The sequence below is a fragment of the Malaclemys terrapin genome, chromosome 1 (assembly GCF_027887155.1).
Source record: "Malaclemys terrapin pileata isolate rMalTer1 chromosome 1, rMalTer1.hap1, whole genome shotgun sequence".
Lineage (NCBI taxonomy): Eukaryota > Metazoa > Chordata > Testudines > Emydidae > Malaclemys > Malaclemys terrapin.
In genome coordinates, this window is record NC_071505.1 from 7,286,468 (window position 1) to 7,310,630 (window position 24,163).

The following is a 24,163-nucleotide window of genomic DNA, read 5'->3' on the forward strand; positions in this document are numbered from 1 at the left end:
AGGGTAGGGGACCGTCTCTGCATATTTGTCCAGGGCACTTTGGCTGCTGTTGGGGAAATTGATCCTTGCGCAGAGCCCTCTGCACAGGGATAAATGTCACCCTACATAAATAATCACATTCAGAAAAATGACTTTGAACAATATTAAGGTTGTAAATTCAAGCAGTCAACGTTGAGGAAATGCCAAAAGTAAGGTGCCCACTGCCACCTTAATTTGGCCTCCCCAGCTGTGTGCGCCTTATGATACAGTTTTTAATTACATATTTTTCTACAGGACCCCTGCCTCACATGCTCTTAAGAAGATTAATTCTTCTTAATCAATGTGTGATCACAGGCCTAATTTATTGCACACCATTCAAATCCTGTTCTGAATACAGAATTGTTAACTTCCTCTGGAGCTTCTCTACGGTGCTGTCATCAAAGAATCGGAGTCCTTCACAAACACTAATGAATTTATCTTCATAACGCCCCTGTGAGAGTAGGTGTTATTACTATCACCACACTGTTCCCATTTTACAGATAGGAACTGAAGCACAGAGATAGTTCAGTGGTTTGCGCATTGGCCTGCTAAACCCAGGCTTGAGTTCAATCCTTGAGGGGGCCACTTTGGGATCTGGGGCAAAAATCAGTACTTGGTCCTGCTAGTGAAGGCAGGGGGCTGGACTCAATGACCTTTCAGGGTCCCTTCTGGTTCTGTGAGCTAGGTATATCTCTATTTATTATTAAGGTCCAAATTGTCAAAAGTCTCCACTAATTTTGGGTGCCCAATTTAAGACCCCGAGGGCCTGATTTTTCAGAATATTTAGCATTTAAATCACTTTGTATGTTCAAAGCACAGCTCCGATCGACTCCAGGTTGCAGCAATGCTTAATTTGTAACGAAAGAGGGGCTGGGGCTCAAGCAATTTTTTTACTTTCATAACTGATGCTGCAAGCCGAGATGCCGGGGCTACGAACTGCCCAGCCCAGAGGCGCCGGGGCTCAGCCCTGGCCAACCCCGGCACAAATGAAGCACTGGCTTGCAGTCGTGAGTGCCCCAGGAAGTGAGGCACATAGAATTAGTGGCCACCTGTGAAAAATTTGGTTTAAGTGACTTGCCCAGCTCTGTGGCAGAGGCAGGGATAGAATCTAATTCTGCAGAGTGGCATTTGATTGAGTTAATCTTGAAATCATCCTTTTTCTTCCCGCAATTCCCTGTCTCTCTTACTACACATCTTCCAATTTCTGCAACAAATGAGGCAGGGGCCCTACACACAAGCCTGATTCATTCCCAGAACCTCATCCATCCTGCACACTGAATATCTAGTCTCTAAAGTCTCTACTGAGCATGTGAAATTGCAGGTTTTGGAGGCTTATAACTTGGGCATATTTGGGTGAATTTTCCTGGGGTGAAGTTCACATAGGAACTTCATGGCAGAGGAAAGGGTAGAACTCAATTCTCCAGTGTGGCATTTGATTGCGCTAACTTTGCGACCATCCTTTCTTTTCATGGGGACACAAAAAGGCACATCCCTAATCTCAGGGTGGATTTGAAATGTCAAGCATTTTCTCTATAGCTGGGAGGCACTAGTCCGTCTCAATTCAACAACTGTAAGAATTCTTCTAACGTGGTCAAACCATGTATTTTTCCCTTACCTTTTTCTGAGAAACAGCTGAACCTTTTTTCTTTTCTTTTTGCTGAACTTTCAAATATAAGTGAGCCTGAGGCAGCCACCCGGGATAGAAAATTTTAGTCTGAATGGTTAAAGTTTGACCACGTTATAAACAACTGAAAATGGGGTTTTATAATTTAAAGTGCTGGGCCATCTTAACTAGAGGCAGCACTACTGGCTCCACCTAGACCATAATAATAATAATAATAATGAAACCAAGTAATGGTTATTCCAGTGACATGCTTATGCTGAGGGAACTGGGATTGTTTAGTCTGCAGAAGAGAAGAATGAAGGGGGATTTGATAGCTGCTTTCAACTACCTGAAAGGGGGGTCCAAAGAGGATGGATCTAGACTGTTCTCAGTGGCACCAGATGACAGAACAAGGAGTAACCGTCTCAAGTTGAAGTGGGGGAGGTTTAGGTTGGATATTAGGAAAAACTTTTTCACTAGGAGGGTGGTGAAGCACTGGAATGGGTTACCTAGGGAGGTGGTGGAATCTCCTTCCTTAGAGGTTTTTAAGGTCAGGCTTGACAAAGCCCTGGCTGGGATGATTTAGTTGGGGATTGGTCCTGCTTTGAGCAGTGGGTTGGACTAGATGACCTCCTGAGGTCCCTTCCAACCCTGATATTCTATGAGGCTCCTGTTATGTGTGGACCATTGACACTGAACTTGTATCACATCAAAAATTGCTTCTCTAGCTGGTGTGTTAAAGGTCATTAAAATAAATTAACAAGGGACAGATGGAAAATTAGAGGCTGTTGATAAAGGTTTTCTCCATCCCTCTCATAGTCTGAAAGTATCTGCGTGAGAACATCCCAGACTCATTGTCTGAAGCAGTTTACATTGAATTTCTTTGGCAGACTACTAGGGCTATTAAGACATCGGAAAGACACTGTTATCTAGTGGTTAGAGCAGGGGACATGGTGTCTACTTCCGGTTCTGTTTTATTGAGTGAACTTTGGCATTCTCGTCACCTCTCTGTGTCCCCATTTTCCCCATCTGTACAAAGGCAAGAATACCTCCCACACAAGGGTGATATAAGCTTCATTTAACCTAATTGTAAAGTGCTGGACAATCCCTAGATACCAGGTGCTGAGCAAGTACAAAATAAACACTAAGATTAATAACAATAATTTAAAAAACCTCCACAACAATCTTTAAGGATTCTTTAAACATTCTTTAATTTGGCAGTTGTCAAGACAGCCGCTGCACAAGCAGTTTTGCAGGACAAAGAGAACACAGCCCAGGACGTGACACCAAACCTTGGGTGGCAATTGCCCTCTCAAAAATAGGAATACAATGCACACTTTGTATTAAAGATTGGAAGAAATCCATCAGCCATGATGAATAAGGATCCTTTTCCAGTGTGGGTGAGTAGTGAATGGTGGAAGGAAAGAGGGAAATGATGCTGCAACAGATTAGCATGGTGTTCAGAAACTCATCTCAGACAAGTGGGCACTCTGAACCTACCTCCTCCCCCCTTCCCTGCCCATTACTGTTGTGTACACATATGCGACAGTACCAGTGATGTGAATCAGGGTGTATCTTTCAAGCAGTGACTGACCCAAGTGATATTTACGAAAGGGAGAGTTAAATCTCTGAAGAAGTTTCCCTGCCTGTTAAAAAGTTGAGTTTGCAATTTCCACCTACTTCCACCATTATCTGGAACAGGACGATTCATGGCTCTGAGGCAGAGGAACAGTGGAAATTGAAACTGATGACCCAGTGTGTTGCCTCTAATGACACGTGAATTGGCTCAACACCATTCAAAAGGAAAGCCAAGTTCCACCAGTTGGGAACAAGCAACCAGTTCTCTTTGCAATGGAAACAGCAATAAAATAAAATAATAATAAAAAAATCAATGCACCTACATAGCATTGTACAGAAGAGCAATAGTGTTGACAGCGCTCAAATCAACAAAACCTTGAGACAACTTCAAGACCATCAAGATTTCACAAATTAGATCTAGATCTGCCCTTGACGGCCATGGTGCTGTTTCCACTAGTGGTAGCTGAACCTCCCTTTATGGTATCAGACTAACAAAGAGAGAATCCTTCCCCTCACTGCTCCCCCCGCCCCCAAGCTGGCTACCCCCTTTAGAACCCAAGGCAAAGCAGTAATAGCTCAACACAGACAGCCCGATATTCATTTGCATCACTATCCCCCCAACCCCACCCCTATCCAAATTTCATCTCAGTTAAACTTTGTAAGTTTCCTCTTGGTGAAGGGAGATCAGTGCAAATGCTCTCAGGATAACACATTAGGGAAGCTTGGCATGATTAAGTGTAAAAAACCCAAACCCAAACCACAGACTGTATGTCCCCTTGCTATTAGTACAGTACAATACCACCCAGAACATACATGTTTTATCAATGGTTACTACAGATTGCACCGCAGGGGCAGTGCCCCATGTTGTTCTGATTCTGGGACGTGATGGCATGGGTTACACTGTCGTGATTTTCTTGTCCTTGGTGGCCTGTTTGATGGCAGCCTGCTCGCAGATGATCTCTTTCAGGCGCTGCAGTCTCATGTTCTGGGTTGTCTGGTCCCCGACGCCAGTCTGGCTACGGTGCAGCAAGCTCAAGGCGTAGATGTACTCCAGCTCCGTGTACTTCACTCCTTGATCCACCACTACGTTTAAGAGCTCGTCCGCTGTGTTGTACAGCATCTCGTAATATTGCCTGTAAAGCAAGCAAGGAAACCAGCCATGAGCATGATCCCAGGTGCTTTTGAATCAATACATCCATTTACACTACAACACACTGTAATTTATTATGCATTATTGTATTATGGTAGCGCCTACGAATCCCAGTCATAGACTGGGACCTCACTGTGCTAGGTGCTGTACAAACAAAGAACAAAAAGACAGTTCCTACCCCCAAAGACTTACAATCTAAGTATAAGACGTGAGACAACAGGTGATAACAGACAGATCATAGAAGATTAGGGTTGGAAGAGACCTCTAGTCTAACCCTCTGCTCAAAGCAGGACCAACCCCAACTAAATCCCAAGGTTTTGTCAAGCCGGGCCTTAAAAACCTCTAAGGATGGAGATTCCACCACCTCCCTAGGTAACCCATTCCAGTGCTTCACCACCCTCCTAGTGAAATAGTGTTTCCTAATATCCAACCTAGACCTCCCCCACTGCAACTTGAGACCATTGCTCCTTGTTCTGTCATCTGGTACCACTGAGAACAGCTGAGCTCCATCCTCTTTGGAACCCCCCTTCAGGTAGTTGAAGGCTGCTATCAAATACCCCCTCACTCTTCTCTTCTGCAGACTAAATAACCCCAGTTCCCTCAGCCTCTCCTCATAAGTCATGTGCCCCAGCCCCCTAATCATTTTTGTTGCCCTCCACTGGACTCTCTCCAATTTGTCCACATCCCTTCTGTAGTGGGGGGCCCAAAACTGGACACAGTACTCCATGTGTGGCCTCACCAGTGCCGGATAGATAGATGGGGGAGGACATCCCTTGTGCCCCGCCACATCTCATACCATTCATCCGCAACTAAACCGCACCTCTGTACCATGGGAAACTACAGGGAAAATCTTCTCTAGCAGTTAGTAACAGCAGGAATGTTATCTTTAGACATCTGGCCTCTAGAGGGCAGTGGACACAAGTACAAACCAGCCAGCACATTGCAGTTCATTCAGACTCTCTCAGTCCAACGTGGTCAAAGGGCAGAAACCTTTAGGGTTGGAGGGGTTCAATTAGCATGATAAGAGCTTATGCCCTTGCCCCGACTGATGGATGCTAATAGGAAGTAGAGTTGCCAACCCTCCAGGCCTGGGGTCTCCAGGAATTCCTGTGATGAAATCTCCAGGAATACATCCAACCAAAATTGGCAACCCTAATTGGAAGCAGAGTGGATCTACAGGCAGGGCCCTAAACTCAGTCAGTCAATGTCATTGTAATTGGGAAAGAAATTCAAAAAATGAAAATGTCTTTCAGATGGTCTGAGTGGCTCTTGGAATAAGTTAAAGCCGAGACGAGGGGACGGGGCTTGTACAGAAGCTGCAGATCTGGTTAGTTTCAATTAGTGTTAAATGCACTGAATTACAGAATGAATTTTAAAGCCGCGAATTTAAGCAAGGAGTCATTTCAGTGATGAAGGTGTCACTTTCCAAGGGGGTTGATGGTGAACAGTCTGACAGTTAATCACCGGACCATTATGGAAAGGTTGTGCTTTGATTGGCCTATGGATTGGATTTTATTCCTATGTTCCAGCCAATCAGAAAGAAGCGATTACACTTGCTTCCACTTTTATTGGGTTTGTGGTAGGAGACTGGTTGAGAGGTTTTACTCTCCCCCCTTTTCTTCTCCTAAGAATAAAACCTATTTAATGATGCGCAAATAATTTTAATTATTTGTAAAATCAGGGAATGTCAGTGATCTCTAGGAGGGAATGTTGCCTAGCAGTTGGAGCAGGGGATTGGGGTCAGGACTCTGGGTTTCTTTACATGGCACTATAACTGTGCGGCCTTGCACAAAACCCACAGCTTCTTGATGCCTCATCTGTACAATGGGTAGAATAATGCTTACCAAGAAGGATTGCATGACGCTGCCAGGAGTCTGAGGTCCAGACTGTGCCACGAAGGCAGAGGCCAGTGTGGAGGCGGGCTGGAGCTCCCCAGGCCAGGGGCACTTTGGAAGCATTATGCCTTAGGGTGCTGTTGGGTTATCCCCTTTAGGAAGCAGCACTTTCTTCCCTCCATGGCTATCTTGCCCTTTCAGCTAGTGTCGAGGAGTCAGGGCTCTGGCTCCATCAACCCCCAGTCCCTTTAGCGGTGGCAGGGGCTGCAATTCTGGGCAGACCCTGCTGGGAGAAAGTTCCTTGTACACTGCTTTACTTGTGGAAGTGCAAAGCTGGTTCTCCCAGGTAGGTGGTGAGACCTGGCCGCTGGGTCTGCCTTTCTTTGCGGGTGTCACAGGCACAGGGAGTGTAGGCAGGGCTGGCTCCAGGCACCAGCTTGGCAAGCAGGTGCTTGGGGCGGCCACTCTGGAGAGGGGCGGCAGGTCCAGCTATTTGGCAGCAATTCGGCGGACGGTCCCTCACTCCCGCTCGGAGCGAAGGACCTTCCGCTGAATTGCTGTCGCAGATCACGATCGCGGCTTTTTTTTTTTTGGCTGCTTGGGGCGGCCAAAACCCTGGAGCCGGCCCTGAGTGTAGGATGGATGAATGCATAGATGGAAAATCTCTCTTTGCCAGTTAGGAACCTTTTACCTTTGTCTGGCCCCTAAAGAAATAACCGTCTTAGAAGCTCAGGATAAAGGTCCATTTCTCTTTGCACGCAGCGTATTGCAACAAGAACTCATTTTGAATGAGCACCATGACCCCCCTGTATGTCTCCCAGCTGCAGAGCCAGGGGAGGTAGGAATGCTGCAGAGCATCTGAAGGTGAAGTCTGGGTTGTTTGTGTGTGCTCCAGCAGTGGGACGTGGTGGAGTAAATAATTTAAGCGCTTGCAGGGGCGGCCCAAGAAAGCTATCACCTTCGCCTCCTCTCCGCTGTCTGAATGCATTAAAACGGCAATCTGAGGAGCCGCTGGAAAGTGGTGCACTAAATGTTACATTCCTCTGGTCCTTTGGTGTGCAGCCCCCAGGGATGGCCTCACTGAGAGACCCCACTGCCTGCGCACAGTACCCAGCATACAGACTGGAGTACTAATCAGTTTTACAGATGACCTTGTCCAGGTGCCGCAGAGCTCACATTTTGACTGGCTAGATTCTCGCACCATGCTGGTCTCGCTACAGTCCAGCAGAGATGTTATCTGTCTCCGTGTCCTTCAACACTTAATCCACCGCTGCGGCTTGAAGGATTTGTTCCCGTAGCTCAAGTCTGTTCCCAAGTTATCCTCACCCTGAGCCGGCTGGGAGGGTGGTGGTTCTGACAGCTAAATGACGCTGACTCAAAACTCATCCCCAATTCTGAGTGCAACACGGGATGGGTGATGGACAGGAGTTCGGGTGAGCTGCCCGGGCGGGAGAGAATCTGTGTGTGTCAGAGGGGGGGCGTGCAGGGCAGGACAGTGGAAATGGAAATTGGGTTAAACTGAAAAACAAAGCGCGCTGGTTACCTTCCAGGGTTAACGTTACAGTCAAGAAAGTTCCTGGAGCTAGCGAGAGTCAAAGGGCCAGTTCACTGGCGAAGTTCCCGAGCCATCACAAGACATCCCCTGAGAGTTTGTGACGTTGCTGATGCTACAAGGCGCTATCCCCCACCGGAAACACAGGACAAATGGGTCAGGGAATCTGTGATGATATAGAACAGTGGCTCCCAAACTTTCTTCTGCCAAGGACACCTTTGGCATCTGCCTAATTGTCCCGGACCACTTTCATTTCTGGGGCTACCGTAACTCCCCCGCCAGCATGGGAATGGTGCGTGAGAGGTCACACAGTGTGGAGGATGCCATTTTGAGAACAACCTTGCGTCCTCCATGCAGAAAAAGTGCCGGATTGCTGTTCTGGCGAGTTCCAGCCCTGGGTCAGGGGATGGATCCCCGCATGACCCTCAGGGGATGAAATCCACCCATTTCACCCAGAACAGGCTTAATAATGATGTGTTTTATAGTGCCTCTCAGCCCAAGGAATCCCAGTGTTTTACTGGCTGTTATCTAGAGCACTCATCTGTTCAAGAGTGTGTGGGGAGGGGTCTGACAGACAGACAGACTGGAGAGATCTTATGCTGCCCTCTAGTTACTGTGTTCTGGAGACGTTATAACCCCAACGGTATTTCAGCCACACACTCCTGGGCAGGTCTGCTATTCCATCCAGAGGTGAAAGTAAGCTGGTATGGTCTGGTACGGCGTACCGGCGAGGGCAGCGTCCCCAGGCCCGCGAATTAAAGGGCCCAGGGCTCCCGGGGTAGTGGCGGTGGCCTGGAGTCCCGGGCTCCGGCTACGATTTAAAGGGTCTGGGGCTCCGCTGTGGCAGCGGTGGCCGGAGCCCCGGGCCCTTTAAATCTCGATTTAAAGGGCCCGGGGATTTAAAGGCCCCACCTCTTCTGGTTGAGGCCCCGCCCCCTGCTCAGGACTCCAGCGTACCAGTAAATTCTTTAAGTTACTTTCACCCCTGACTCCATCTAATGTCCAAGTCATCCATGTTTTCCTACTGATTTCAATACATAATGATTTTGTTCCCATCCGGAATTTTGTTATGTCACACCTATATTGGCAGCCCTATGGCAGTTTCCATGGAGTGAGCCCCCCAAAAAGCTAAAATGTCCAGGGGTAACATGGGATGTTCTAAGATTTTATTGATGTATTCTTTTTAGCAGCTGTTTCTCTGTCTCACTCACTATGACCGTGATGTTGATTGTGCTGAATGAAACCAACGCTATTTCAGACAGCAGTCAAAAATATCTATTTGCCCCAGCTGAGAAGCATTTTGTAAGGCCGAGACAGCCCCTTTAAGAGCACGGCACTGAAATCTTTTATGGAATGTTTGTAGAGCATCTCTGGGGAGAGCTAAGAAACTTTGGGACCAAATTGCTTAATACTGCACTAAAATAGCAGAGACCAAACCTAACTTTGTCTTCTACGTGACCTGAAGTAGACCTATTGCTACAATGTCTAATGCTGGTGGCTCCTAGTACTGTAATCCCAGAAGAATGACAAAGCTTCAGCACCGCTCTGCTGATAGAAAAATGGATAACAAAGCTCTGAAAAGCCCTTACTATGAGGCAAAATTGTTTAACTCAGGAACCCATCATGAAGAGGCCAACAGGTCTAGCCAACCATACTAATGGATACACTATTCTTTTAGGGTCAGATCCTGCCTCCCCTCCCGTGTTGGTGCACAGGAACCAAAAAACTCCACAGACCTCGGGCAGTTCCAGGTTGGTGAATGTGGTGGCAGATCACAGAATGGGGCCTGTTCCCCTTTATAGCCACAGGGCTGCTACAAGCTGTCTCCCAGCCAGCCGCTTGCAATTTGGCCAGTTCTTCAGCTAAGCAGTCAGTGGGAACTCTGGTCACAAGCAGGGGTAGCTGAATAGCATGGGTAGCTTTGCGGTAAAGTGGGCTAAGTATGGGACTAAGGAGTACAGGACTGAATTTTATTCCAGCTTCCTCTTTTGGCCTTTGTTAGGGCTCGTCACCTTTCTTACCTGAGATTTCCCATTTGCAAAATCCTGTGGCAAACAGAATGCTGTGATGTCCTATTAACCTCCCTGGGAGCTGCTGGCTGCTCAAAACACGTTGGAAAATCAGACCACATATTTAAATGCCTCAGTATGAACGTAGGAATCTCATTTTAGAGTAAGTTTGAAAATCTTGTTCAATGTGAATTACCTACACCCTTCTCCCCCCACCCCCATCCTCTACATTAAAAGAACAGTAAGGTTGCAAAGTCAAGCACTCAAAAGTCAAGAAATGCCTGCCACCTTTGGAGAATTTAGCTGCAAAGTGCTAACAAATTTCTAGTGAGCACGTGCACACAGAGATTTTTCAGAAGTTTATAAATTTGGCCAGATTGAGGTGGATTTTCACAGGGATGGCAAAAGGCATTTCCCTAACACAACAGTCACTCCCCTGCCAAATTTCAAGTCCCTGCGCCAAAGCATGAGGGCAGTTGAGCCTCTCAAGGAAAAGGTCACCAGAATTTTTGTCTAACATGGGCAAAACAATATATTTCCCCTTAGTCTCTTTTTCAGACATGGCCAAACCATTCCAGCTGAAACTTTCCAAAACAACCCAGCCTGAGACAGACACCCAGCCTGGAAAATTTCAGCCCAAAGTTTGGTGAAGTTGTAAGCAACCAAATTATAAGCAACCGAAAGCAGAGTCTTACCCAGGGAAATGTCAGGCGGCCATAATTCTAGGCTGCACTATAATGTGCTAAAACGCACACACAAAATCTTCCGGTGCTCTCCCTGGCCCCAGCTTATTTGGACAACTGTTCTTTTCAAAACTTTCTGAAATGTTTGAAACTATGCACAAGCAGCTGGGTTGCACTTCTCTTTCAGCAGGAGACTGGGCAAAGATGTCCACACCCCTTTTATTTGTCTGTGTGTGGAAGCATTTATGTTACACTGACCGCCCTGGGATATGAGCTTCTGGTTTTGGGGTGCGTCCTAACGAATCATCTTGCTAACCCGCCTTAAATCTCCATGTGATCAATAGGCAATGTTTGAGTTGGCACCGGGGAGACAGAAGCAGTTCACAACCTTGTCCAAAAGCGCTAACGCTGGCCCCGCCTTCAGCATTCTTTTACCATGACGATGCAGATTGCCACCTCCACCATTCTCCTCTGTAACGTGTTCTAAACCCTCAGTTTCCGCCGTAGAAATCTGCACCTAATCAATTCAGGAGTCACCTGTCACTCTTTTCAGAATCAGATTATTTTTTTAATTAAAAATTTCCTACAAAGAAAAAGAAAGGTATGCATTTTTAATTGGGTAAAATGAAAACTCGGCCTGTCTGGCATTGCATCGCCTTTGGCCAAGCCTGATTTGCAGGAATAATTATTCACTGCATTACTGAGTCTGCTCAATTTTTCCTCCCTTGTCTTTGAAAGTATTAATAAATATTGATCAGACACACTCCTGTTTGCCTTTGCCAAAGCAATTCTGATGGACTCATCTTCTGATGTTATCAAATAATGAAATATGAAAGAGTGAGTGGAATTAGCCTCTTGTTCTGTGATTTTTTATTTAGGCTCTTCATTTTACTTTCAGAAATGTGTTTGTGCCTGCCACTACAAATGTTCTTTTGATTGTCAGAAGGGGAGGACAGGTTATGGAGAGTTGTTCTGCACTCAATGGAATTTCGCAAAATACTTCGCTTTTTAATCTTGCCATTTAAAACAGAAAAAACCCAATTAATATTTATCAGAAGTCTCTTCCACCATCTGATGAGACAAGTTAATAAATACTAATATGTATTAACATACCTAACAAAAAACCCCTAATGCCCTTGGCCTCCAATCAGCTTCAGTGTGACTGTGTTTAGGTGCAAGGGTCCACCCCCATCAGATCTTCCAGGCGGTCAGATACACAAAGACAGGCGCAGTATCAGAACCTGCATAGAATGGAATAGATCAGAGCCTGATCCCACAAATCCTTTCGCACCTGAGGAGACCCACTGAAGTCACAGAGCTGCTTGAGAGAGTAAGGCCTATTTGTGTGTTTGTAAGCTTGTTAGGGGCAGGGAAGGTCTCTTCGTTCTGTGTTTGTACAGCACCTAGCACAATGCGGCCCCGATCAATTACCGGGGCCCTTAGGGGCTATGCTAATACACATAAATAATGACAACTGTGTGAGCACAGGTTAGACATGGGATACTCAGACCTCAGTGGTTCAGGAGCCAAATTAACAATCAACATTAGCCAAAAGAACCACAGTAGTATGAATTCACGGTTTCATTTACTCTCTCGCTCGCTCTCTCTTTATATATAAATTGTCATAGCAAAATGATTGACCAAGTATTCTACAAGTGGTTAATAATGTAGTAAAAGCACCCTGATTGGTTAATAATTAATTCACACAGTGTTTTAATATCAAGTGCTACAAAGAGCCGCAGGAGACACATTAAAGGGCCACTTGCAGCTCCCAAGCCTCAGTCTGAGTGTCACTGGGACAGATTCACTCTCAGCAGGGTCTTCTCTGCCAAGGGCCCATGACTTCGTGATCACTCTGAGTAAAGCTGCAGCATCTTCCCTCTATCGAGAGCCCTTGGGAAATCCCAGTCAGGCAAATCCAGCCTTTAAAGGACGCCATAGGGCGTCAGGCAGTCCCCCAGGCCCTGCCACCCAAGGCATTAAATCCTGTATATGGGTGTTGGGGCTCAAAAAATCAGGAAGGTTTTTGTGACTCTGAGGGGTAAAAATACTAAATCAGTCCTCTCCTTTGTGTACCCTCCCCTGGTAAGATAAGAAGGGGCCATGCAAAGCAAAAGACAGGTCACGTGTAAAACAAATAAGGAATTGGTTCTTCACACATGGTCTGACACTGCTCTCCCTTACACGCATGTAAATCAAGAGGAACTCCATCGTTACAACGAGTAAAAGTGTGATCAGAGCTAGGTTCACGCTGTGTGATCAGCTACTGTCACATACCATCCCCAGATCTGAAAAGGGACTGGATAATGTTACAGCCAATACGAAGAGTCTGTGGCAGTTACGCAGGCTGAGATACGGGTAATCAAAGTTCATGCTTCAGGTGGAAAGCCAAGTGTGCAACCACTATGGAGAGGAGCATATCCCACTCCAGCTTTATCCCATTCTGCTCATGTGCAGGAGCAGGACTAATACATTCTCACAGCGGGTCCCTCTAAGCTACTGACAATGTGGCTTTAGCACTGGAGGGGGTTGATCACTGCAGGGTCAGGAAGGAATTTTTTTTGTTTTTATAATGGAGATATCCCATCTCCTAGAACTGGAAGGGACCTTGAAAGGTCATCAAGTCTAGCCCCCTGCCTTCACTAGCAGGACCAAGTACTGATTTTTGCCCCAGATCCCTAAATGGCCCCCTCAAGGATTGAACTCACAACCCTGGGTTTAGCAGGCCAATGCTCAAACCACTGAGCTATCCCTCCCCCAACCTTCCTGTTTGCACAAGTGGTCAGCTGGGGACGTGGGCCTGGTTTGATTTGCTTTCTTCAGAAGCATTGTGGACCTGGTTTGATGGCTCATTGGCTTGACCTGGTATGGCAGACCATATGTCCGTACATCTTTTACAAGTTCTTAGAATGGATTTCTCCTGATGTCAGGTGACAGTAAATGCAATCACCTCCTTAGGAGAGGAAGGAAACAACTAATTCACTCCCTTCCTTTTGCTCTTTAGAATGGGAGAAGCTGGAGAGGGTGATAGATGTCTCAGGACCAGCCCTCTCTCTCTATATTCACCCAGCAGATTGGCGGCAGTAATACGGGGGCTTATGGCGGGGGAGGGGAAGTGATGGAATATCTCAGAAATTCAACGATGGTTCGAAGGATGCCCGGGGGAAGCTCTTCAACACTCGGTAATACAGGCGGCGGAACCAGCCTTGTCTTTATGACACATGAAATTTGTCTGGCAAACACAAGGCTCAGTCCTGCCACTCTTGCTTGCATGAGTGGTCCCTAACTCATCTCATGGAAAGCTACTGGGCCATTTATTTATTACCCGTCAGGGGGGTATAATGGGGGATTGGGCCCAAAGTATCCGAATTCTCTGGTGTGTCCTAAAATTCTTATGGTAGGATTCAGGGTAAGAGGACAAACACTATATCTTCAGAGCACCTGGAGCTGGATCCAATGCCCAATGAAGTCAGTGGGACTCTCTATTGATTGCGGTAGGCTTTGGTTCTGGCCCATGAAGGGCTACTGCTATAAGTGACTCCCTTCTGTACTAACAACAAATGGGCGATATTAATATCTGTGTCAGACGTGGGGCTGGGATCAAAGGAAGACACGCTGAGAACAAATCTGAAGAGACCGAGCAAAAGAGGCCAAAGAACAGAAAACAGGGTTGTGTTTTCAAAACAAAAACGTCCAGATCCCCAGTACTGAACCCATTTAACAATGCTGCAGTTCTGAGCACGTTTATTAGCCATAAAAACCTCTTGGGAAAAATGATCATCTCTTGAACTCTCTTTTTTGGAGGAAAGAAAAAAAAAAGAGGGTTTCTCACTTAAAAAAAAAAAACATCTCTGAAAAGGCAATCATGATGAGACAAGCTCCTTTGAGAGCTATTAATACGACTCTCCATTTAAATGCTAATGTTAACCTATAACCCGGGACCTGCACACAGAAAAGTTTTTCAGAGGATGGTCAGGTGAATTCAAAATTCAATCACGATTTTCTTAAGAATGATTTGCTCTCGTCTTAAGAGAAAGACCTTCAGATTTCTGGTGTGTTATTTTAGTATAAGGAACATCACTTTTATTATTCATGTTTTTACATAGATGCCAATTCTGTCACAATGCAAGGCAGTTAGGTATGGATTCCGCAGGTACAAATTCAGCTCTGAATGCTGGCGTGACCAAATATAGGAAGCGTTCTTCCCATTATATCCTCCCCCTTTTTTTTGTAGGGAGTCATTTATACAGCACCCACAAATATGCTGGGTGCTGTACAAAGCAAGTAAAATGACCTATCTTGAGGAGCTAACCACAAGTCAGAATAACAAACCATAGGCGGTTAAGATGAAGAAAGCGAAAGGTTGCAGTAATAAGTCACTCGGTGTAAGTACGTGCAAGATCTTGGTGGTGCCAGTAAGTTATATATTCAGAGAGAGTGTGAGTGAACGATTAAGAGCATATGTATATATGTGTCTTTTAACTACTGAAGCTAAAGGACAATGTTGGCACAAGAACAAATGAATATATATTGGCCATGAATAAATTTAGGCTGGAAATTAGAAGAAGGGTTCTAACTATCTAAGGAATAAGGTGCTGGAACCGCCTCACAATAGGAGTAGTAGGGGCCAAACAACCAACTAGTTTTAAGATGGAGCTTGATACGTTGATGAATAGGATGTGACGTGGCTGCCTGTGATAACGGGACTGGACTAGATGAACCAGGAGGTCCCTTCCAGTCCTATGTTCCTAGCTCATTTCTTGTTGGCAATATGGAAGAAGAGGGTTTAGGGGAGTGATTTGAATGGGGAGACAAGAGGTTGGCAACGGGGATCGTAGGGACATTCTATCAGTAGGGAGCACAAGAGATAGGGGCAGAAGAGAAAATCTAACAGGTTAAAGGTGGGTGTCATCAGTGGAGCAGGGGGGTCAGGGGAGATCATCATCATGTTCCTATTATGCCTCTGGCGTTTAGGGCAGTGACAAAGCTCCTCTACTCCTGTCTGTTTCTGACAAGGCTTTCAATGGTTCCCCAGCTGTGCCCCAGGTTTTTCAGCTCGGCTTCCACAGCTCTTCGCCATGTTGTTTTCGGGCGGCCTCGTTTTCACTTGCCTTCAGGTGTCCATCTTGCTACTCTGGTGATGGAATCAGTTTCCATCTGAAGCACATGACTGATCCATCTCCAACGCTTCACGGCAATGATGGTGCTCAGATCCTCTTGGCTGCACTGTGTCAATAGATCTTGGTTTGAGATTGTTCTGGGCCAAAAGATACAGAGGATTTTTCTGAGGCAGATTGTATGGAATGAAGACAGTTTGAACATGTCATACTTTCTCATTCCCCAGCATTCTGCACTACAGTGTTGAAAGTATGCAGCTCTGATAATCTTGAGTTTGGTTTTGATGTTGTATTTTGATGATTTCCAGACTGTATTTAAGCTCCTGAAGGTGTTCCTGGCTTTATTGATTTTGTTCCAGATGTCCTGGCTTGTTCCACCATCCTGGCTGATGGTGCTGCCCAAGTATGTGAATGTTTCTACATTGGTGAGAACATAATCCTCTATCCATACTAGTGATGGTGAGGCAATATTAAAGGTCATGATATCTGTCTTATTGCGGTTGATTTTCAGTCCAATTTGCTGGCTGAATGTGTTGAATTGAGTAGGAGAGCAACATCAGCTGTGAAGTCCAGGTCTTCAAGGGATGAGAAGAGTGTCCATTTAATGCCTCTTGGCATGTCTTCTGTTGTACGCCATGTTACCCAGTCAATGGCAATGTTGAAGAGGATTGCAGACATGACACATCCCTGACTTACTCCTGTTTTGACTTGAAAACTGAGCTCACTGTGATCAACACTGCATGTAAAAGCAGCGAAGAGTCCTGTGGCACCTTATAGACTAACAGACATTTTGGAGCATGAGCTTTCGTGGGTGAATACCCACTTCTTCGGCTGCATGTGATCCGACGAAGTGGGTATTCACCCATGAAAGCTCATGCTCCAATACGTCTGTTAGTCTATAAGGTGCCACAGGACTCTTTGCTGCTTTTACAGATCCAGACTAACACTGCTACCCCTTTGATACTTGACTGCATGTAAAGTTGAGACAGAAGCTTTTGCTGACGTTAATTATACGGAAAGGAATTCCATATGCCCGTAGAATGCACCATAGGCTGGTCCTGTGAATGCTATCAAAAGCCTTCTCAAAGTCTATGAAATTTATGTAGAGTTGCCATTGCCATTCTAAACACTGTTCTATTATGTTTTGTAGAGCGAAGATCTGGTCTGTGCATCCACGCCCTTTCCGAAAACCAGCTTGCTCTTTTCTGAGAACCCTATCAACTGCCTCTGATATACGCTGGACTATGATCTTACACAATACTTTGCTTGGCACAGATAGAAGTGTGATACCACGCCAGTTATTACAATCCCTGAGAGTTCCTTTCTTTGGTATTTTCACTATGACCCCATTGGTCCACTCATCTGGCACTTTTTCCCTTTCCCAGACTGATGTAAATAGAGGAGCCAGGATAGATGCTGTTAATTTAGGATTTACTTTGAACAATTCTGCATTCAAGTTATCCTTGCCAGGAGCTTTCCCATTTTTTAAGGACTTGATGACTTGAATGGCCATGTCTTCCCATTGCTCTGTCGTTGTTTGTGTTGTCCATACCGACCTTGGCATTCAAGTCTCCCATGACGATAGTTAGGCAGGGGAGAGATGAGGTCTAAAGTGTCAGCAGCATTGTGCAGGCCCCTGAATGCAAAGACAAGACTTTTTAACTTGGTACACTGGGCAAAGGGGAGCCCATGGAATTCAGTATTTCTCAGACATTACCACTCTTTACAAAGACAACTGTGATTTTTGCACGTTTTCCAATGATGGGTGTTTTAAAGCGAGTAGGAACCTACAAGGGTGAGTTCTGGTCCTTCTTTCCCACTGGGAGCCCATGCGAGCAGAATAGAAATTTGAAATGGAACACTTACTACTGTACATCTTGGAGTCCATTCCACCAGCTTTGCAGAATCACTTCCTACACTGTATTCTCTACGTGCTATGTCCAGTCATGGTTTTAAATGTACCAAAGTGATAGGGACGGTCCCACTATTCCTCATAATCCCTTTAAAATGTTCTTTGTTTAACTTAATCCATCTTTTGGGCCTGTTCAGACAATGATAACGATCCTAATAATGATCCTTCATCTCAAAATAACCCAAAGAACTTTGAAACCATATAATGGATCACTTCACATGCTACTGACACACAGCCTCTTGTCAGAGGAAAGAAAGACAGCAACTCTGTAACAGGGCAGTGCAAAACTATGTAGCAATTCAGGACAGGAAATGAAGAATACCATCACCAATGCCTTCCTGAAGTAAAAAAGAATAAAGTATATAAACAGTCTCACTTAGGGGAATAATGATGGAAATTTTCAAGAAGTGAAATGATGTGTTAAAGGAAATATACGTTGAAAGGAAGAACCAACAAAGAATTTATAAAATAATGCTACTTTGCACTCCTCTGAAAATCAAAACATGTTATAGGCTCTTTAGACTTTATGGGCAGAAGGGAGCATCATTATCATCTAGTCTGATCTCCTGCACATCACAGGCCAGAGAACCTCACCCACCCACTCCTGTAATAGACCCCTAACGTCTGGTTGAATTACCAAACTCCTGAAATCTTGAGTTAAAGACTTCAAGTTACAGAGAGTCCATCATCAGCAAGTGACCCGTGCCCCACTCTGAAGAGGAGGGTGGAAAAAAAACCCAGGGTCTCTGCCAAGCTGACCTGGGGGCAAATTCCTTCCTGGTCCCAAAAATGGAGATCAATTACACCCTGAGCACGTGGGGCAAGATCCACCAGCCAGACCCCTGGGAAAGAATTCTTTATAGTAACTCTGAGCCCTCCCCGTCTAGTGTTCCATCACCAACTGCAGGAGATATATGCTAATAGCAGTCGCAGATGGGCCATATGACATCTCATCATACCATCCCCTCCATAAACTTATCAAGCTCATCAAATTTTTATGAATTAAGGTTTACACCTCCATTCCCGGTGAGGTGTGAGCTCCTTTTACAAATGGGGGAACTGAGACACAGAGAGTTTAAATGATCTGTCCAAGGGAAAAAACAGTGGCAGAGATGAGAACAGAGCACTGATGTCCCATTACCCAAATCTGTACTTGAGCCTCCCTTGCATCTGAAGAAGTGAGGGTCTTACCCACGAAAGCTTATGCTCCCAATACTTCTGTTAGTTTTAAAGGTGCCACAGGACCCTCTGTTGCTTCCTTCAGGGACAGACTCCAGAGTCCAGGACTCTAAGCTGGGGGCCAAGCGATTTTGGCTGAGTTTTTTTTAAAGAAACCTAAAACTAAACTTCTTAATCCATATTAAGGCATCAAAAAAGACCATTCAAACCTGTTAAATAATTGTTCATAAACAATGTCTAGGACACTCCTGGTGGCTTCACATTGACTGGCAAAATGAAGCGAAGAACAGAAATTCTCACTTTCCAAATGGAACTTTATAGGGTATTAAATAAGCACCCTCAGCATTTATCTAAATCTTTAATTAGTTCTATAATATACTGATGATATCAAGGCTAATTAAATTTATACAGATAAGGAGCAATGAAATTCTAGCCAAGTGAGCTGGAAAGTACATATTAAATAGTAAATTTAATGGTTCAAGCAGATAAGTGCAACTTTATATAAAAAAAATTAAATTCAATTTACATATTGTATTCAAATTGATTCTGAGTGTTCAAATGATTGGGAAAAAATCTTTTTAAATATATCAGTAATAGCGCTCATCTGACCTGTTTAAATATCAGTTATTAATGCCTGCATTTGCAAATAAACCACACGCATTTGCATTTTTACTGCATATGGTAAAAAATTACCTAAACCGTATGCCAGTTTATAAAGAATATGAAGCCATATTCCCCCGCCTCATGTGGAAATGAGGGGAGACTTGGAAATGAATAAAGCAACAGAGGGTCCTGTGGCACCTTTAAGACTAACGGAAGTATTGGAGCATAAGTTTTCGTGGGCGAATGCCCACTTCTTCAGACTTGCGTTAGTCTTAAAGGTGCCACAGGACCCTCTGTTGCTTTTTACAGATTCAGACTAACACGGCTACCCCTCTGATACTTGGAAATGAATGCAGCACCAAAGAGGAGAGTCAGCAGTTCGAAGGAAAGTACTGCAAAAACTGCTCCAGTCAGCAAAAAAACGAATACAATTCTAGCTATCCTTTGGGAACGACAATTACTGTGGCCAAAATCCTGCCATATGTACAATCAACTGGTTCAGAACTGCACAAAAAAGCCTGATGCTGTAATCAAGGGGAGGTGTAGTGGTGCGCATTTGCAAGTGTTTAATGGGAATGGAAATTAATATTATTGGTGGGTGAAGGGCACATCTTATGGGATCACCTCATTCATTTATAGAAAAAGCAAAAGACGTGGCAACATGGGAAAGGCTGTATCAGATATTGGGTCCTTCTAGTCCAACATCCTGCTCTGGCAGAAGTCAGGAGCTGATGCTTCCGAAAACCTTTCAAACTCAATATAACGGACCAATTGCCTAAATTCCATGTGCTTGAAAAGAACCAGCTTATGCTCTGATTTCACTCATGAATTCTCTTGGCTTGCCTACTTTAGTGGCTGCCAACGCAGGTAACTGGACTTTTATGGGCAGTGTGACACCAAAACCAGAATGTGGTCTTTTGCCTACTGAAGATTCCGGGGGCTGTTGGAATGCCCTGCAAGTTCTTGCTTGCTGGACATGGGACAGAGGGCTATCAAAGTCAAGACTACAATGAAGCATCCCAAGTATCATTGATTGGCCCATCAGTGAAGGACAATTAATACCAGCAGAGAAGGGAATTGAGTGCTCTGTCCCTCTCTCTGGGGACAGATGAATGGTGGGATGGGACTGGGGGCACTTAAAAGGTTGCTAGCAGAGATCAGTGAAACACTAGAGAGTTCTTGGATGAAGAAAACAAGAGCACTGTCCAGCCCTGGTTGTTTGTGGACCCACCCATGAGAAAAACCATGGATGTTTGCATCTCTCTAGTAAGTTTTGTGTATAGTATGATGCTGCCTCAGAAGAACATAAGAGGATGTGGGTATATTCAGGATGGAGAACTCGAGAAGCAGGTTACTTATTTCAAAACACAATTCCCCAGTGAGATTTCCAGCTGAAGCAACAGCAGAAGATGCAGAGTGGCTTCACATTCCAAGCTTCCAGAAAGCAAAGGGTACTCCTGATTCTAGAAAAGGACATGTTATCAGCACCTGAAACTGCCCCTTCTGAACCTTCCTCTTCATTCACCTTGGGGGTCACTCTCCACAGTGGACTCGATCCTTTGCCTCTTTGCTGAGATGCAGTCCCAATTTTGCTGGTGGCTTTTGTGATGTGGCCACTTGGTCACTAGGAAGTGGATTCTGACTTGCCAACCAAATTCACATAAGCCACTGAACAATGAACAGATGGTAAAAACGTAGTGATTTACCCACCTGCGCTGGATTTGAACAAGCACCCGAGAATCACATGGTACCATATTGCATTACCAAGAGTATCTTTTACATACTACCTTTTCTTCAATAAGTGGTGAGCTGTTTTCCATGATGGCACAGAGCTTAATCACTATTTGCACCTCTTTTCCTCTTCTCTCTCTTTTTGTGTGTGTGTGGGGCATAATTTTGTATCTGATACATAACTCAAGTACACTCACAAGGAACTTACTTTAGTTTCAGATGTAATGCCTTTATGTGCTGTGAGATCTCATCTGAATTTTATATCCTTGATATATTTGATCTCAGATCTGGAATAAAAAATTGTAAATTCTAGGCAAGCTTTGCAGCCTACAATAATGTCTGGGTAAGAAATTACATGCTGGAGATTGCTTCCTGAAAAGAATATATCATTCTTATAAATCAACATCATACATGTCTGTTCAAACACAGCAATTTCAACATAATTATTTTAAAACTGCTCTTAAAAACCAAGACTTTTAAGGTTTTAAATATCTACCTGAATTCACACTTTTTTCTTGGCTAAAGAGAACAGGATCATAATGGGACAAATTTAATTGCCACTTCAGAGTTTGTGTGTTGAAGTTCTACATCTGATGTGTGAAAGTTCAGGAATGCCAATCAGGCATGTTGCAGATGCCACTCTGCAAAATTTTCTCAGACAGTCTCCATCTGCCAGATATGTTAATACTTGTGTTGAATCAATAATTCGCCTCCTTAACTCCATGTTTCCTGCATCTTAGGGCAGGTCTTCACTACGGGGGGGGGGGGGGGGGGTGTCGATTTAAGATACGCAAATTCAGCTAGGCGAATAGCGTAGCTGAATTCGATGTATCGCAGCCAACTTACCCCGCTGTAGGGACGGCGACAAAATCGACCTCTGCGGCTTCCCGTCGATGGCGCTTACTCCCACCTCCGCTGGTGGAGTAAGAGCGTCGATTCGGGGATTGATTGTCGCGTCCCGATGGGACGCGATAAATCGATCCCCGAGAGGTCGATTTCTACCCGCCGATTCAGGCAGGTAGTATAGACCTAGCCTTAGTCAGAGTTGTCAATGTCTGCTTCACCAGAGGATCCATACCGGACAGATGGGAGTCGCTTGGCCTGCATCCCCCATTAGGTTGGTGCTGTACTGTACCCAGGGGCCACTTTCAGTATTGCAGGGATCATCCAATCCACTCAGCTGTTTCCTGGTTTACACGTGAGCCAACAAAACCAAGATGCTCCACTTTTTATTCAAACACATACTTAGTGACTCTAATTCCTCAGAATCACACCTCACCGTCCAAAAGCTGGCTGAACATTTTCTGAGAATTAAAACTCTTAGCATTTGAAATACTAAATAAAGTCTTTGATCTTTCTCCAAAGAACTCAGATTTGGTTTTGGATGCAGGAAAGAGATAATCATGACTATAACACTTTGGATTTACAGTCTACGGATCACATGTATCAAGTAGAAAAATACTATAATGAACTCACTGTACATGCACACGCTGCTACTCTCTGCTAGATGGAATCAAAATTGCTTATGGTGTGTTCCTTGCACTATACTGCTAACTGCTAATGGAGAATGTCCTTTAACTCAGATGGTAGGGACCTGTCGTTATGGAACAAGAGGACCTTGGTTCCATCCCCGAGGTTACCATAAAGCTCCAAATAGCCTCACTGGGCAACACAGTGACAGAACTGAAGCCCTTGGTGGCCACATATTAATTTATTGAAGTTCTATTATCCTTGTTTTACAGCGTGAAAGAGAAACACAGAGCATTAGAAAGTCCCTGCCCAAGATCGCTCAGTGAGTCCACAGCAGATCTGGGATTAGAACACATGACTCCCAGCCCTTTGCTCTAACTATGAGATTACAGTACGCCACATAAGATGACTTCCCTCTCATTAGTGGTAGATATTCTCTCTGCTCTGCCATTTCTGGCTTTGGGTTAGCTCCCTTCTCTCTCCCCACTGCTGGCAGGACTTGCCCTTCTGCTGCTACCACACCAGATATGTTCTCTGGAGCAGTCTGCTCATCTCTTTGCTTCAACACCAAAGCTAAAAACCCATCTCTCCTAACCTGCCTAGAACCAGTGACCACTCCACCTATCCCCCATGCTGGGGCTAACGCCAGTACTTCACACCTCTCCACATCTGCTGCCCCTGCCTGCTTTTGTGCCTTCCTATTTCTGCCACCATAATGCCGCCGCATTGGCAGGTAAAGAGCTCATCTCCTCGGCTTAATTTAATTAAGGGAGAGACATCTGCGAAATATGTGCTTTAATGGCATAGAAAAATGATGAGTGGTGACCCTCAAACATATTACACAACACAAATATCTGTCACATTCTAGCAGATTACCGGGCATGAAGCATTGCAGTTTCTAATGAGATCTGACTGACAGGGTAAACCAATCCACTATTAAAGGACTTGAGTACATTCACTCCTATCTATGGGGGTTTGTGGTAGAAAGAAGCAGCTAATGGTGAAAGGATCAGGACATTTTTTTTAATTGCTTCCATTTGCAGCCTGGAACAAAGCAATCGAGTTGCACTTCAGGCTGACAATCTAATATTTACTTTTTGAAACAATTTGTAGACAAATGGCCGGATAGTTGTTCTTCACACACTGAGGTTTTATTCCCTCCTTTGTGATTCTTTTTGTTGTGTCAATTTTTCTATTCAAAAACCTGTCCCTCTTCTAACACATTTGTTTGCTGATTGCTGACACCATTTTCAATCATGGGCGCATAAAGAAGTTTCCTAAATGCTATGTTTGGAGTCTCGGATCAGGAGGTAAAATAGATAATTGATGGGTCTAAGTAGATAGGCTGAGTGCCCAGATACGGACCCCACATTTGAAAAAAGAGCTTCCTGGGGCGTCTGTCTCTTGACCCATTCAAAGTGGGATGACCCTGAAAGTTCATTCCCTTGCTGGAGTCTTGGGGCCTGCTTCTGATCCCAGTTACACCAATGTAAACCAGGGGCAGCTCCATTTAAGTCAATGGCGCTACCTCAGTGTGAAATCAGCATCTGGCATCCAGGCTGTGTCTGTTACATTACTCGGGCACTACAGGAAATGTAACAGGCAATCTGGAGAGTTCCTTGTTTGTTTCCCATCTCCAGGCTCTCTTCCTAATCAGACATTTCTCAAGGGGATGAAACTTTTAGGCTTCCCCCATCACCGCGCAAGCCACCCTAGCTGAGCT

The 24,163-nt window shown here is 44.9% G+C and overlaps 1 protein-coding gene across 1 annotated transcript in view; it reads right to left on the reverse strand.

Annotated features, from left to right (window-relative positions):
• Nucleotides 1-2,813: 2,813 nt before the first annotated feature.
• The window catches only part of EXOC4 (exocyst complex component 4), a 592,122-nt gene continuing 570,772 nt past the window's right edge, over nucleotides 2,814-24,163 (reverse strand). The window contains exon 18 of the mRNA XM_054015768.1: nucleotides 2,814-4,332. Within this exon, the coding sequence (XP_053871743.1) occupies nucleotides 4,095-4,332 (238 nt within the window). The 3' untranslated portion in view covers nucleotides 2,814-4,094. The remainder of the gene's footprint in view (nucleotides 4,333-24,163) is intronic.